The sequence below is a fragment of the Cydia strobilella genome, chromosome 4, assembly GCF_947568885.1.
Source record: "Cydia strobilella chromosome 4, ilCydStro3.1, whole genome shotgun sequence".
Lineage (NCBI taxonomy): Eukaryota > Metazoa > Arthropoda > Insecta > Lepidoptera > Tortricidae > Cydia > Cydia strobilella.
Window position 1 is genome coordinate 4958252 of NC_086044.1, and position 15417 is coordinate 4973668.

At 37.4% G+C, this 15417-nt stretch overlaps 1 protein-coding gene across 2 annotated transcripts in view; it reads right to left on the reverse strand.

Moving 5' to 3' along the window:
• The window catches only part of LOC134740989 (uncharacterized), a 152093-nt gene that overhangs the window by 50523 nt on the left and 86153 nt on the right, over positions 1–15417 (reverse strand). For both annotated transcript variants that reach the window (XM_063673705.1, XM_063673704.1), the window contains exons 4-5: positions 1375–1557; positions 398–592 (exon numbers count right to left, since the gene is read on the reverse strand). In XM_063673705.1, the coding sequence (XP_063529775.1) occupies positions 398–592; positions 1375–1557 (378 nt within the window). The remainder of the gene's footprint in view (positions 1–397; positions 593–1374; positions 1558–15417) is intronic.

Below are 15417 nucleotides of genomic sequence, written 5' to 3' on the forward strand. Positions count from 1 at the left end.
GTGTAGTATAGCATAATATTAAATTGTAGTCGGATAATGCTGTGTGACTCAAATAGCGGCAAGTTGCCTATGTTTATGCAAGAAACGCATAGATGGCACTAACCTTAGTTTCATAAATTCATTCAACAGGTAGCGTTAAAAATTACATTTCGCAATAAATAAGATTAAAGTACGAGTGAGGGATGCAGAAGCAAAATTGAAATACAATGACTGTCTTGAGCTGTGTTTGCAATTTTGTATATCGTGTAAAAAAGACTTAAGTATTTAGAGCTTTTTCACTCTCTTTAATAAATGAATTGCGCAACTACCTGCTAAACTTAATTTTTTTTTGCGACAAACGGTTAAATTATGTACAATGCCGACTTCGGGTAGACAGGTGAGTTCTCATGAGACTTACTCTTATAATGAAACAACACGCCCCTCTTAGGATACGCTCCTTCGCTCCGCGTCTCGACTATGACGTGGACTGCGTTTGTCGCTGACGACAATCGCACCGGCATCGCGACTTGGTCGCACGACGAGAGCAGCGCGTCGCCGTTCCCGTCCGTCACTAGGACGTAGTCGGTACACTCGTTCTCGAACGGCCCTATACCTGAAATGGGAAAGCAATGGTTTAAACTTATGATACTAGCATAGATACTTACTTTTGATTAAGAGGGCGCGTAAACCCAGCAAATTAGAAAGGAATAAAAAATACGGTGCGCCGTACGAAACTTGCGACGGAAGATTTGACGATGGCGCGGGTTTTAACGTTTCCAGTCAATAACTGAAATTATCCTTGTGATTAAATTTTCGTTGCACAAACTCCTCGGCTATACATATAGTACAGCGGCCAGAGGGCCTAAAACACCATTCGATGTGACTGTACAGTACAGTATACTACCGACAAGTGGTATCGTTGTGTTCGGTAGACTCTACTGAGTACGAAATAAGAACTCGTCACTTTCTAAGAGTGTGGGGGGGATAACTGTGACGTTACAAAATCGGCAGTACAACGTTTTTAACTTTTTTCTTTTAAACATACCATGTATGCCAAATGAAATGGTACTGTGAGTAGATTACAAATATATAACATAGTCTAACATTTTCACTACTTGGTCTAACAAATTATCAGAAAACTCAAAAATTTCACAATCCTAAGTTGATTTTGAACTGCTCTAAATTGAAAATGGCTTATGATCTTCATCCAAACTCTCCGCCACTTCACCATCTCACTGAGGGACGGACTTAGGGCCACTTGCACTATTCACTAATCCAGGGTTAACCAGTTAAACCTGGCCAGTACAATTTGACACTGGGTTAACCGTTCAACCGGTAAACCCCGGGTTAGTGGGATGGTGCCAGAGGCGCTTAGGCATTCAAGTAACTACTTACTTCTCAAACTGACATCCAGCAGTGATATCCTTATCCTCTGCTCTGCATGCGCCACCAACTTCCACCGACACTCGTCGCCCACATAGAAGTTAGGGTAGCCAGGGGTCCGTATGTACCCCTCGCTCTCAGGGCCGGACACGCCTATTGCGACCTCGCGGTTGCAGTAGTGGATGGAGAGGGTGTCTGGAATGTAATACATGAAGATATTAAACAGTCTGTTCAGCCTTTAAGGTCAATTCGAAAGTACACTGATATCAGAATGACATCTAACTAATGTCATTCAGTTATCGTTGCTCGTACTTGTATTGGCGCGGGCGAGAGCACGATAACTATGATTCAAATATCATTCTGATGTCAGTTTACTTTCGAATTGGCCTATTTGACCTTTAAGGGTCCCCGGCAAGCTCGGTTCTCCATACAAACGTAGTTCCGCTCTTATTTTAAAACGACTAGCTAAATTGCTCTGAAACTTTGTACTTACAATAGGATAAAGTATATCTATTAAAGTTTTGAATGATTCACGGTTAGTTTCACTAAACTTATATTGACCGGGATATAGAGCGCTGTCTACACAACTTTGACACCCACCCGCTATCTTCAGTCACCCGTGAAGGCCGTGAACATGATGCATGTAACTGCGTCGAAATATCGGGAGCTCATAAATAATACAAAAGGTAATCACGGTCTATATCCCGGTCAATATAAGTCTAGTGTAATTAGTTTATGTAGCATCAGATACCATAGTGAAATATAAAACTGGCCAAGTGCGAGTCGGACTCGCGCACCGTTCCGTACTTTTTAGTATTTGTTGTTATAACGGCAACAGAAATACATCATCTGTGAAAATTTCAACTGTCTAGCTATCACGGTTCATGAGATACACCCTGGTGACAGACAGACAGACGGACAGCGGAGTCTTAATATTAGGGTCCCGTTTTTACCGAGTACGGAACCTTAAAAAATAAGTAGGGAGCCATGTCGGCAGTAGCATCAGGTGGATTGTGCATCTTTGCGCGTTGTCAAGCAAGGTCTTGGAACCCCATGTGTTGTCGTGAATTTCGCGAACTTTCGCGATGGTACCATCCATATTTTTCATCCATCGCGATCTGACGCGAGCGAGACTGCAAGTACGATAATCAAAGATAGATATAACTCCGTAATAGATAGATACAGTCTAAGGAAAAAACGTGCCTCGATAATCAAGAAAATTTGATTCTCGTTCAGAGGGCGCTACTAGTTTTGGCCTACAGTCGTATAGATGGCGTTGACGGTTTCGTTTGTTATTTAACAATTTTAACGCATATCAGTGAAAGAACATGGGTCAAAATCATAAAAATAATTAATGCAAATAAAAAAAATCATTTATCAATATTTAAATACATTCTATCGTATTTTTATAAATCTTCATTTTTAGTTTTAAAGTGTGTCGACAGATGGCAGTGAATTTACTGGGGTTACAAAATTTACTATGACAGTACCGCTCTAGTATAAGTTACTCTATGACGATAATTGACAAAATCAAATAGAATGTTTGGCAACCGCTCCGATAGCCTTGAGCGTTTAGGTAAGACTTGGCTGAAATTTTGGCGCAACTACGGCTAACGATTTTTAGCTAAGGGTAAACTTTTTTTTTAATTTAACTTTTTGGCCTCGGCAGCGAGGCATTTGGCCGTGGTCGAAAATTAAGAAATTACAAGAGGGTAATAGAGACCCAACTGCAGTGCGATTTGCTAATAAAGGTAACACTAGAGCAGGGGTCGGCAACAGGCGGCCCGCGGGCCGCATGTGGCCCGCGAACCTCTCACTTGCGGCCCGCGAGCCTCCCTGGCTATTTTGTATGTAATTTTGACAAACGACAATACCTGATAAAGTCATAGATATTAGCAAAGTGCGGCCCGCGTCAATTTCGTTAACTGCTATGTGGCCCTTGGCTGCTAAAAGGTTGCCGACCCCTGCACTAGAGTATTAGGATTAGGTTAATAGTTACTTAGGTAGTTTACACAATTTGCGTGGATAAAGGGTGTACACCTAAAATACCTATCTCTAGATAGACAAATATATTGAAAATATTATTTTGATTCTGATAACAGTTTATTTCAAATAGCCAACCTTTCTTCTCTTTATTTTGCCATCGATTAATCAAAAACGAAATTATATGCTTCGCACCGGGGTCCCTTTGACTTTGAGTATTATGACTAATGATAATAAGACAATCATTACATTATGACTTTCAATAATTATGTCAAACATTAGAGACCCCTTAGCACCACTTGCACCATTCCACTAACCCGGGGTTAGCCGGGTAAACCTGGAGTTACCATGGTTACCAGTACAATTTGACACTGGGTTAATGGTGTAACCGGTTATCCCCGGGTTAGTGGGATGGTGCAAATGTAGGATTGAATATATTAGTAGGATATAGATATACGTGATTAAAAAATTCTAAGAAAATTACGTGTAATAAAAGGAAAATAACTATGTTCATACTGTGTTCCAGCAGTAATACTTTTAAAACCACCACAACCACAACAAAAAAAATGAACAATAAAACATTATAGGCTATTTTTGGTCACAGCTTAGTTTCGTAGCAATAAATCCAGTAATAATTGCCGCTCGAGCCTTCGTGCCAATCGTGCCGTAGCAGTGGCCTTGAACTCGCAAGGTCGTACTGCCGTGTCAGACGTATCTCTGCTATCTTTAGATAGCAGAGATACGCCTAACCAGTGCAAAATGAAACTAGACACTATGCTTTATATAATACTTAAACAAAATTTCAAAAAATGTCTTTAGTTACTGAGATATTTCATGTTTTAAGATAGACGTTTTCGAATTTTTGGACATTGAGTTATGCGTATCTCTTCTAACTCAAGTTAGAATAATTATGCGTAACTCTTCGCAGTTTTTTTACGGCAAACTGGATATCTACTATCTCGAGTTATCATAGTTTCGCGTAACCACACGCAGGTAGTACGGCGATAGGCGGCTCGCGGTGAGACGGGGGGCGGGGCGCGGAGGGAGCGGCTCGTCGCTCCTTGCCACGTGTATTTGTTTATTTGTGTCGTTTTCAAACAAAAAGTACCACATTGTCGCTTATCATAAGGACATTCTGACAGGTTTTTCGTATAAAGATACAAGCAATTTTCGTCCTTATGGTAAGCGACAATGTGGTACCTTTTGATTGAAAACGTCACATTTACATTTCATTACGTACGTAATATTGACCCGGTTAAGTTAGCGTTCCGGTGTTTTTTTTATGTTGTTTGTTCAAAATATGATAAATTAGTCTTTGAAATGAGTTTTTTACGAAGTAAAGCCTTGTTACGAATGTGTAGTGATAGAAATGTGGTAGAAAACAAAGGTTGTGCGACTAATTATCTTAGCTAATCTCACTTTGTAATCATTGCTGAAAACCCTGTGAAAAACTAAACTATTTCGTTTTTTTTTAAATCTTAAGATAACCTACATAGGTACTGAACTGTTTATCGTCGTCCGCTGTCTGTCATTAACTAGTCGTCAACTGGTCTTGTGATTGTCATGTCTAATTTTGAATTTAAATGTCGGTCGTTCCAAATGTTCCAATATTCCAAATATGTATGTCAGTCAGCCAGTCAGTCAGTCGGTCTATGTCAGGTCGCCACGGAGGTTAGAAGCCCCGACAGGTACCTACTTACAAAAATCTTAACGTAAATAAAAAATAAAAAATGACAAACACAAAATTAATTGAAATAACTGACAATATAATATAAGTAATGCACGAGTACTATCTTGTTACATACTTCTGTAGTAGTTTCTTTCTTCTGTAGAAGATAACTAATAAATGCATAAAAAGTAAGTAAAGTTATGAACATAATTTATAAAACATATTTTTTACTCTTCTTTTCATTTTTATTACTAAAAGCAAGAAAAAGTTTCAAACAGTGTCAGTAGAGGCAAAATATTAGTTTAAACATATATTTGGATCGCTGGAGTGTCTTATTTTGAAATACATAGAAACGTATAGTTAATGATTCTGATTATGAATAAAAATTTTGGAGTAACTGACCTTAATATTTTTACTATATATCTTCTAATACCCACAATAAATTTACACCAAACCTGAACCAAAACCTGAGTTCCACTAGGTACAGCCGGGGTTAATCATCAGCTCTGTCTTGGGTACTGCTCTCCCAAGTGCTCATCAAGGCGTGTCGGATGACCAAAACAGTGTTTGCCTACGTTGCACCAAACCTGAGTTCCACTAGGTACTACCAGGGTTCAGTATCAGCAAAGATAGATATAACTCCGTAATAGATGTTTACAGTCTAAGGAAAAAACGTGCCTCGAAAATCAAGAAAATTTGATTCTCGTTCAGAGGGCGCCACTAGTTTTGGCCCACTGTCGTATAGATGGCGTTGACTGTTTCGTTTGTTATTTAACAATTTTAACGCATATCAGTGAAAGAACATGGGTCAAAATCATAAAAATAATTAATGCATTTAAAAAAAATCATTTATCTATATTTAAATACATTTTATCGTATTTTTACAAATCTTAATTTTTAGTTTTAAAGTGTGTCGACAAATGGCAGTGAATTTACTGGGGTTACAAAATTTACTATGACAGTACCGCTCTAGTATAAGTTACTCTATGGTATCAGCTTTATCTTGGATACTGCTCTCCCAAGTGCTCATTAAGACGTGTTGGATGACCAAAACAGCGTGTGCCTATGTTACACCAAACCTGAGTTCCACTAGGTATAGCCGGGGTTCAGCATCAGCTCTATCTTGGGTACTGCTCTCCCAAGTGCTCATCAAGGCGTGTCGGATGACCAAAACAGCGTTTGCCTACGTTGCACCAAACCTAAGTTCCACTATTAGGTACAGCTCTCCCAAGTGCTCATCAAGGCGTGTCGGATGACCAAAAACAGCGTTTGCCTATGTTACACCAAACCTGAGTCGCAATAGGTACAGCCGGGGTTCAGCATCAGCTCTATCTTGGGTACTGCTCTCCCAAGTGCTCATCAAGGCGTGTCGGATGACCAAAACAGCGTTTGCCTACGTTGCACCAAACCTGAGTTCCACTAGGTACAGCCAGGGTTCAACATCAGCTCTATCTTAGGTACTGCTCTCCCAGTTGCTCATTAAGACGTGTTAGATGACCAAAACAGCGTGTGCCTATGTTACACCAAACCTGAGTTCCACTAGGTACAGCCAGGGTTCAGCATCAGCTCTATCTTGGGTACTGCTCTTCCAAGTGCTCATCAAGGCGTGTCGGATGACCAAAACAGCGTTTGTCTACGTTGCACCAAACCTGAGTTCCACTAGTTACAGCCAGGGTTCAGCATCAGCTTTATCTTGGGTACTGATCCCCCAACTACTCATTAAGACGTGTTGGATGACCAAAACAGCGTGTGCCTATGTTGCACCAAACCTGAGTTCCACTAGGTACAGCCAGGGTTCAGCATCAGCTCAGATCTATGTATACTAAAACCTTCTCCAAAATGTAACAAACATTTTTCTGAATACCGCATCAAACTCGGTTCAGCCAAACGCGAGATAATCTCGGACAAACATACGGGTCAAACTGAGAACCTTTTTTTTAAGGCGGTCAAAAATTTTGGAGTAACTGACCTTCTGCCGTTAATTCCGCCTTTTACACTTACTGGGATTAAATATTAAATAAAGTACATACAAACAAACAAACACACACAACACACACACACACACACACACACACACACACATACACACACACACACACACACACACACACACACACACACACATACATACATACATACATACATACATGCATGCAATACATACAAACGCTATTAAACATAAGGCTCTTTCCACCATACGATTGATCTACTTTATAACCAATGATGTAAGGACTGATGGAAATCGGGCTCCTTGTATGTAATGTGAGTTAGCACAATATAAAATGGATTATCTTGTGTAGTCTGGTTACGCGTTTTACTAGGAGCACTAATACAACGAACTCTTACAACTTAAGATAAAAGAACTACGCGTGACCACCTCAATATTCCCCATGCCCCGGTTACACGTTTTACTAGAAGTTGATACAATGTAGTCTTCTAACTTTAGATAAACGAAAACCGCAATAAGCCCGCGAGCCGTGGCCACGCGAAATAGTATGAGCGCTCATACAACGAACTCGTCTAACTTTAAGTTAACATAGTTACGCGCAACCACCAAATGTATGAAACAGTGGTTACGCCAAACTATGTTTATGCGTTTATTTCAAAAACTATGTACTTTTACAAAAAAAAGTAAAGAAATATTATTCTTCACGTCTATTGAAACACAAAACACATATTAAAAATGACTTAACTCAATAAACTCACGAAATATATGAGTTTATTAGTTTTCACGCTCACCAAAAACTTTAAAGTCGATTTACTCAAAACTATGTTTTTTGAGATAGCAGAGATACGTCTGACACGGCAGCGTAGCTACGGGTTACGGCTAAGGCGTACTCGTATAGGAAATTTCATTTATTTATTTTTCATTCAATAAGCACTAACAGCTAAACTTTACGTGCTAATTGGCATTACAATTAATACTTAATGGGCTAATGGCTAACATGCATTAATTGCTAAAAACAAAAAGATAGACATACAAATTGCAACTTAACTTAAGTAAATAAGATTTCATTAATTCAAACCGGAATAAATGTCATATACAAAACACACATATTACATTGGTTACATAATTATTTTTAAGAAAAAACAATTAAAACGAATTAATAAATTAAATTAAATGTCAACTGTAGAATTTTAAATAATAGCCAATGTCAAATCACTCAATATTAAATTTAAATGAATCTGTTAATAAGAATGTAAAAATGTCAAATCGAAAAAAGCAATATTATTACTATAAACTTAATGCTAAGTGATGGAGCTAGTGGTAATGATAACGAAATAGCGGTGTCTTGTGAGAAAATTATTCGGCCTGGTTCGAACTTTAAGATACGTCAAAAATATTCGATCTCTATCGTATCTTTAGCAAATTTTTGACGATTGTAGTTGACGAAAGCAACGATAACTTGAACATTCTACTTGTATGGTGAATCGGTGAATGTTGAATGTTGGTCAGTTTGAGGAATACAGCCTACAGCTTAATTTATTGCTCCTGTTACAGGAAACACCCGGTATACATCGATACTAGGCTTCAACTCGCAATTTTGTCTGCGTGGAATGATGATGATGATTGATAAAAACTAAATTAATAAAAAAAATCATCTAAATCAGTTTGAGCGTGAAGAGGTAACAGACAGACAGACAGTATTTTCGCATTTATACCTAATCTATGTAGGGATTTGTACATACATTAAAGCTCTTACAATTGTAAGTAAGCACCATCAACGAAAAAAAAAGAATAAAGAAAAATCAAGAACAGGAGAAAAGGAGGTTTCAGGATCGAGAAAAGTGGCGCTGTCTTGTGTCGGAGGCCAAGTCTCATTTTGGGTCGCTAAGCCAACGGAGTAAGTAAGTAACCATAAACGCGTTCAACTGTAAAGACGCTATCATCACAGTGTTGTTTACGACTAAGGTCAAATATCCACAAATCTCATCTCAGCTTATTTTCCGAGCGAGGATATTAAATGTCTGATTTACGAGAGATATTTCGCAACTATTCCCATTCACAAACACGGCCATTACAATAGAACATTTTGGTGTATTTTTATGAGCAAGCTTTCTGAGTTTTCGCCCGCGACTTCCATCGCGTAGAACTTATTCATTTCACTTCCATTAAAACATTAAAATATACCGACGACCGGTCTGGCCTAGTGGGTAGTTACCCTGCCTGTGAAGCCGATGGTCCTGGGTTCGAATCCAGGTAAGGGCATTTATTTGTGTGATGAGCACAGATATTTGTTCCCGAGTCATGGGTGTTTTCTATGTATTTAAGTATTTATATATTATATATATCGTTGTCTGAGTACCCATAACACAAGCCTTCTTGGGCTTACCGTGGGACTTGGTCAATATGTGTAAGAATGTCCTATAATATTTATTTATTTATTTATATACATTCATACCTCCAGATTTCATGTTCATAATAATTATTTTTGCACAACAAGTAGACAGGTCATAATTTTAAAACTAACACGGGACTTAATCGCGTACAAACTTACGTTTACTTATGGCCTGACGTTTCGAACGTGACGTTACGTTCGAAATGTCACGTGTTAGTTTAAAAATTATGAGTGAAAATCGTGTTAGTTTAAATAAGTAGACAGCTAGGTGCCATATGCATGAATTTAGATTTTATTTATATTATTTAACCTAAATTTCCTCCCTTAATGATTTTTTGCTACGTGTATACATAAAACTAAATAAATGGCGATCGAGACTACTGGGTGCTGGGGGTCAGAGGCTATTGCCTTTACTAGGGAAGTGGGACGTCGTATTAGGGAGAGGGGGTCTAACGCCCGCGCGGGTTCGTACCTGGTGCAAAGGTTGTCCATCGCAATTCAACGTGGTAACGCGGCTAGTGTGATGGGCACCTTTGCGCCAGGGACAACTCGGGGGGACTCTTTGACTAGGCTTAAGTTTAGCCTTAAGTTGTTATAGAATTGTTTTTTTTTTCTTGTATATTGACATTTATTGAAATTTATAAATAGTAGGGAATAAATCAAATTATTTTGTTTTTATTTTTTATTCGTGTTTTAAGTAGTCACACTACTATATATAAATGGAGAGGACTTGGTCACTTTTTCTTTAGTGTATGTTATCTAATAAATGTTTGTATGATGAATTACGAAACATGGTAATCATGCTATATATGTGAAAAGTAGAGTCATGTAACTATCCTCATCTTCTCGTACCGTTTTAATAAATTTGGGACAATATAAACATCCAAAATAATCACAAGATAGGTACTAGTATTTATATAAAATAAATAAATTTTAATAACAAAATTTCCGTGAGACACAGACATATTAAATTACCACCACACCACCATTACCATTTGACAATAATGCCGTAAACGAGGGTAGTTTCTCGCCCCCCCCCCCCCCCTGCCGCCACCAGCGCCCGCGCCGAGTCATCGGGCGCGAAGAACAGACTGCGCCGGCCCGTCACCATCGACACAAGCTCCTGATGACGCTCCTCGGTACGGAGTGAAACATGTCGAGCGTTTTCGACTTAAAACACGTGAGTGACTCGTTATTAATATATTTAAAATAAATAAATATTGAACATTATAGGACAATTTTACCTAGATCGACATAAGTAGCCCCACAGAAAGCTCAAAAAGGCTTATCTTGTGGGAACTAGACGACATTATTTCATTGAAAATGATAAAAATTTAAAAAAAAAACCATAATACGCTTAAATAGTACTTACTTAAATACTATAAATGTACAAACAATGGTTTAGCAGAATTAACATAAAATATAAGATCTCGTAAGCAAAAAGTCCCGTTGCCAGGGAGGTTTTAGGACCCAATATTCTTTTATTTTTAAAAAGAAAACTGCATTCAAAGATTTTTCTTTTTTCTTCAATTTCGCTTGTCTAAAATATACTAAATATATTCTTGAGTACTAAATATTCGATTCTATGGATATTTTGTACGACTGACGTGTGTAAGGTAAGACCTAATGTTTCTTGGAGAAATGTTATCATTAACATTAACTGTATCGACTAGTGGAATAAAATAGCGAGTGTTTATTTTTTGGAATTTTTAGTCGGTTCGATTCCCGGGCGAGACAAGTGAATTTAAAAAATCTTTGAATGCAGTTTTGTTTCTTTTAAAAAATATAATGATGTTTCCTTTAAGGCATTCTCCCTCCAGGGTCCAATAATTTTTTCCACACTGTATATCACAAGTCCAGTATACTGTAAGCAGCCTCCCAAAGCCACTACTATTTTTCCGAAGCAAAGCTATTTTCTGAAACATTTGATTTATGGGTAGTTTTCCTTCGCATATCCAGACTAGGAAACACGACAGTGAAATATAGCCTGTTTCGATTGGACATCAGCGCATACTCAGATACCAATAGGGACATAGACAGCAGTAGTAGCTGACCAATGACCTTTGGAAAACCTTAACACAGGGCAATAAGGTTCAAGACGACAGTTAACCGTGTCAAAGATGTTCGACGGGCTTGAAGTATATCATGGACGTTAAGCCTTCCAGATATGGCTAAATTTACGACTTAGCGGTAACTAAACTGGTGGAACCTTCTAGCGATGTGATGCTAGAATGAAAAAAACCGGCCAAGTGCAAGTCGGACTCGCGCACCGAGGGTTCCGTACTTTTTAGTATTTGTTGTTATAGCGGCAACAGAAATACATCATCTGTGAAAATTTCAACTTTCTAGCTATCACGGTTCATGAGATACAGCCTGGTGAGTTGGTGACAGACGGACAGCGGAGTCTTGGTAATAGGGTCCCGTTATTACCCTTTGGGTAAGGAACCCTAAAAAAGTAAGATTAATTAAAGTTAAAAGTTAGTAGTTTAATAAAATAATGGTCTTATCGATGATTCAAGCAAGTTGTATATTTAATACAAAATTATGTAAGACTCTCTCCAAATAGGTATGTTGTTTTTATACCTACTAAGTACATTAGTACTATACTCTTACTCGTAGGTAAGCATGCTCCATTCTAGACCGCATCGACACTTACCATCAGGTGAGATTGTGGTCAAATGCTTTCCTTTATCCAATAAAAAAAAACATAATATGAGATTGAAACAAAAAAATCAAAATACAAAGACGACAAGACACATCGTTAAATACATCGAAGGATAATCGTATCGAATTACTGAATATTCAGACCTGAAAAACACCTTTTTATAGTAATCGGGTAAACCTGCCAAAAGTAGCTTATATCATTAGTAGTAAACCACGATCACTTAAATACATATGTGTCGTTTTCAATCAGAAGGTAACACATTGTCGTTAGCCATAAGGACTCTTTTACAGGTTATTCGTATTAAGATACAATCCAATTTCGTCCTTATGGTAAGCGACAATGTGGTACCAATTAATTGAAAACGACACATATAAGAGCACAATCCGCTAAGCTTATGCAAAATTCTGAAATTTTTAAAAGAAACATAACCTTTAAAGAAAATACATGGCACTTAGGACATTGTGTACTGTACACGAATAAAGTGGAATTATACTTAGTGGAAATTATGCAAATCGGAGCCGGATTAAGTCGAGTTTAGGAAAATTTAAGTGGGATTAGCGCATCTGAAATAGCGGGCCACGTATTCTAATTGGTTGCATAAACGCAGAGAATTCTTAGACCAGGCGAACCCTCATGGCTCCGCCATTTTGGAAAAAACCAAAAACTAAATTAAAGAAAAACATATTAATTATCGAAACAGCTCACAAAATTTTACGAGAATCTGTTGAGAAATGCGACCAGTGGGCTTAGCACGGTAGCATTTTTATCGCCTGTCACAATGCCTGTCACGTTCTAACAAGTATGTGAGTGCGAAAGTGACAGGCATTGTGATAGGTGATAAAAATGCAACCATACTGACACCGCTGGAGTGAGAGCAGAACAGCCGGACGTATGAATGCATTTTTGTCCAAGCTCTGTTGATGTTGTTGTCAATCGGGATGACGGGTGCTACGAAAAGTCATGTGACTATTTCCATATATTATTTCATTTGATTGTATTATTATTATTTTAATGTGTTATTTATTATTTGAATGTTAATTGTATTTTTAATTGTAATGTTGTAATGTTAAATGAGCCAAATAGCTTGAAATAAATGAATTTTATTTTTTTAATTTTAATTAATCAACGATTGTCGTATTGGCTAGGCCCCCTGATCTGGAGCCCCTTTAATTGGATATGTGAGAATTCGATTCGTAGGTATTCAGTAGTGGGTTGGGAATATCGACTCATAACTCATACTCACATAAGCTGAGTTATGGACCTTTGCATAGTTGAGATGGGTTAGCATAACTACGATTAACCGTATTTAGTTACTCGACGAGAGTAGTTATGGCAATCATAAATTTAATAAATCTTTAACGTACCTATATCATCTACATTGCAAACACATTTTGATCAATGTCTTTTACATGGAAATCATTATGGAAATGTCTATAAATCGGAAGCAGAAGAATTATATTTACTAGTTAAGGTTTAATTCACTAGGTGGTACCTGAAAGTCCTGAAACGAACTAACGATCTACCTAAGCAAGTATAATAGAATACTATCCTAAATGTGACTTTCCAAATCGAGAGTTTCACAAGCTTGCAATAATCAGATCGTTAAAGACAATAAATGTGCCATTTTCAACCAAAAGGGTACTTATTGTCGCTTGTCAGTAAGGCGCTCTTTCCATATAGCTTCAATTAGAAATCAACCTTATCGACAAGCGACAATGTGGTACCTTTTAATTGAAAACGTCACAAATAAACAATGTTAAAAATATTAAAAAACATAAACATCGCAACATCGCATAATCAACCATTAGACAAGTCAACTTTGTACAAATCAACAACAAAATGTGCACCATAATGCCATGTGTACATTTAGGATATAATCCACGCTTCCCAAAACAAAAAAATGTCACCCGTTAAGGATTAAAATTACGCAACGTCACATAAAACTGACACAAAAGATGTGCGTGACGCCTTCGTCACGCCACCATCACGTGTCAATGTTTGTTTTGTTTGTCAGTTTGCAAACTTATCGATGTAAACAGACTTTGCATCGAATAAGCTAAAATATCGATCTAATATAATCCGATTATAGAAAATTGATCCGCACGCTGCAATGGCTGCGATGATGAAAGATTGTATCAATAAAATGGGTAGATAAAATCCTGTCGTTTTTTTTTTAATTCTCGATTTTTTATGCAATGCCTTACAGCAAGAGTAACTTATTTAAACATTGCTTGCTTTCATAATATTGTCTTCGGTTACCGCGATAGTTACTCATGAAATTATGTTAGCTATGGAAACGGATGTATTATAAATTCAATATACGCGATATAATCCGTTTTCATAGTTTTATTTCATTGCTTGCTTTCATCCAAAATAGTCACTTGCAAGGATTATCAGATTTATCAGATTATGAGCGACTATTGCTAAGGCAACGTACTTGATACTTGATATAATAAATAAGGTCACGTATACAAACGTAGACCTCATGCATATTCCTTTCTGGATATTAACATTATTGGAAATAATTTGACACAATTTGTGCCATTCTCAACCAAAAGGGTACTTATTGTCGGTTGTCAATAAGGCGCTATTTCCATATAGCTTCAACTTGAAATCAACCTTATCGACTAGCGACAATGTGGTCCCTTTTGGTTGAAAACGTCACATTTGTTGTATATCAATCCCAGCTATGTCCCTACGTTTAATTTTTATAAAAGTTAGGAGCATTAAAAAAATTGTCAAATAAAAAAATCGGGAAAAGTCAAACGTAGTCAAGGATAGCTACGTATGCTTAATATTCACCAAATGTAAAAATATTTTCCATAATGTCAATATCCAGAGAGGAAAATGGGGACTACGTTTGTTTGGAGAAGCGGCTGTCCCCTTTCCTGAGAAAATTGTTGAAGAATCTGTAATATTCAGACGGTCATCTTTTTTTGCGTGCTTTTAATTTTCTTGATTGCGCGTACAATTTTTTATAAGAATACTTCGACGTTATGGGAGCGGATTTTTGGCAACGAGTTTGTGTGACTCTTATAAACTTCTTATGTAAATATATTCCCTTTAAAACTTTCGCGTTTTGAACACATATAAATCACATTTAAAATCGGGTAGTTCTGTTTTGACATTTTGCCGGGACATCAGTTAGTCGCGACCACAACCAGTGAAACCTGTGTCGAAACGTCGGTAAATAAAGGTAACAAAATAAATTCGCGATAGACCCGACTTTAAATGTGGTTTAATAAATATATTCCCTTCGCAAATATACAGCAATAAAAGAGCATTAAGTACACTCATTTTATAAACCAGCTTATAATTCCCCTAACCATAAAGTATCGATTAGATACTTATCGTAGGATATTGGAAAGATGTGATTTGGCGATAAACACGGGTATCTT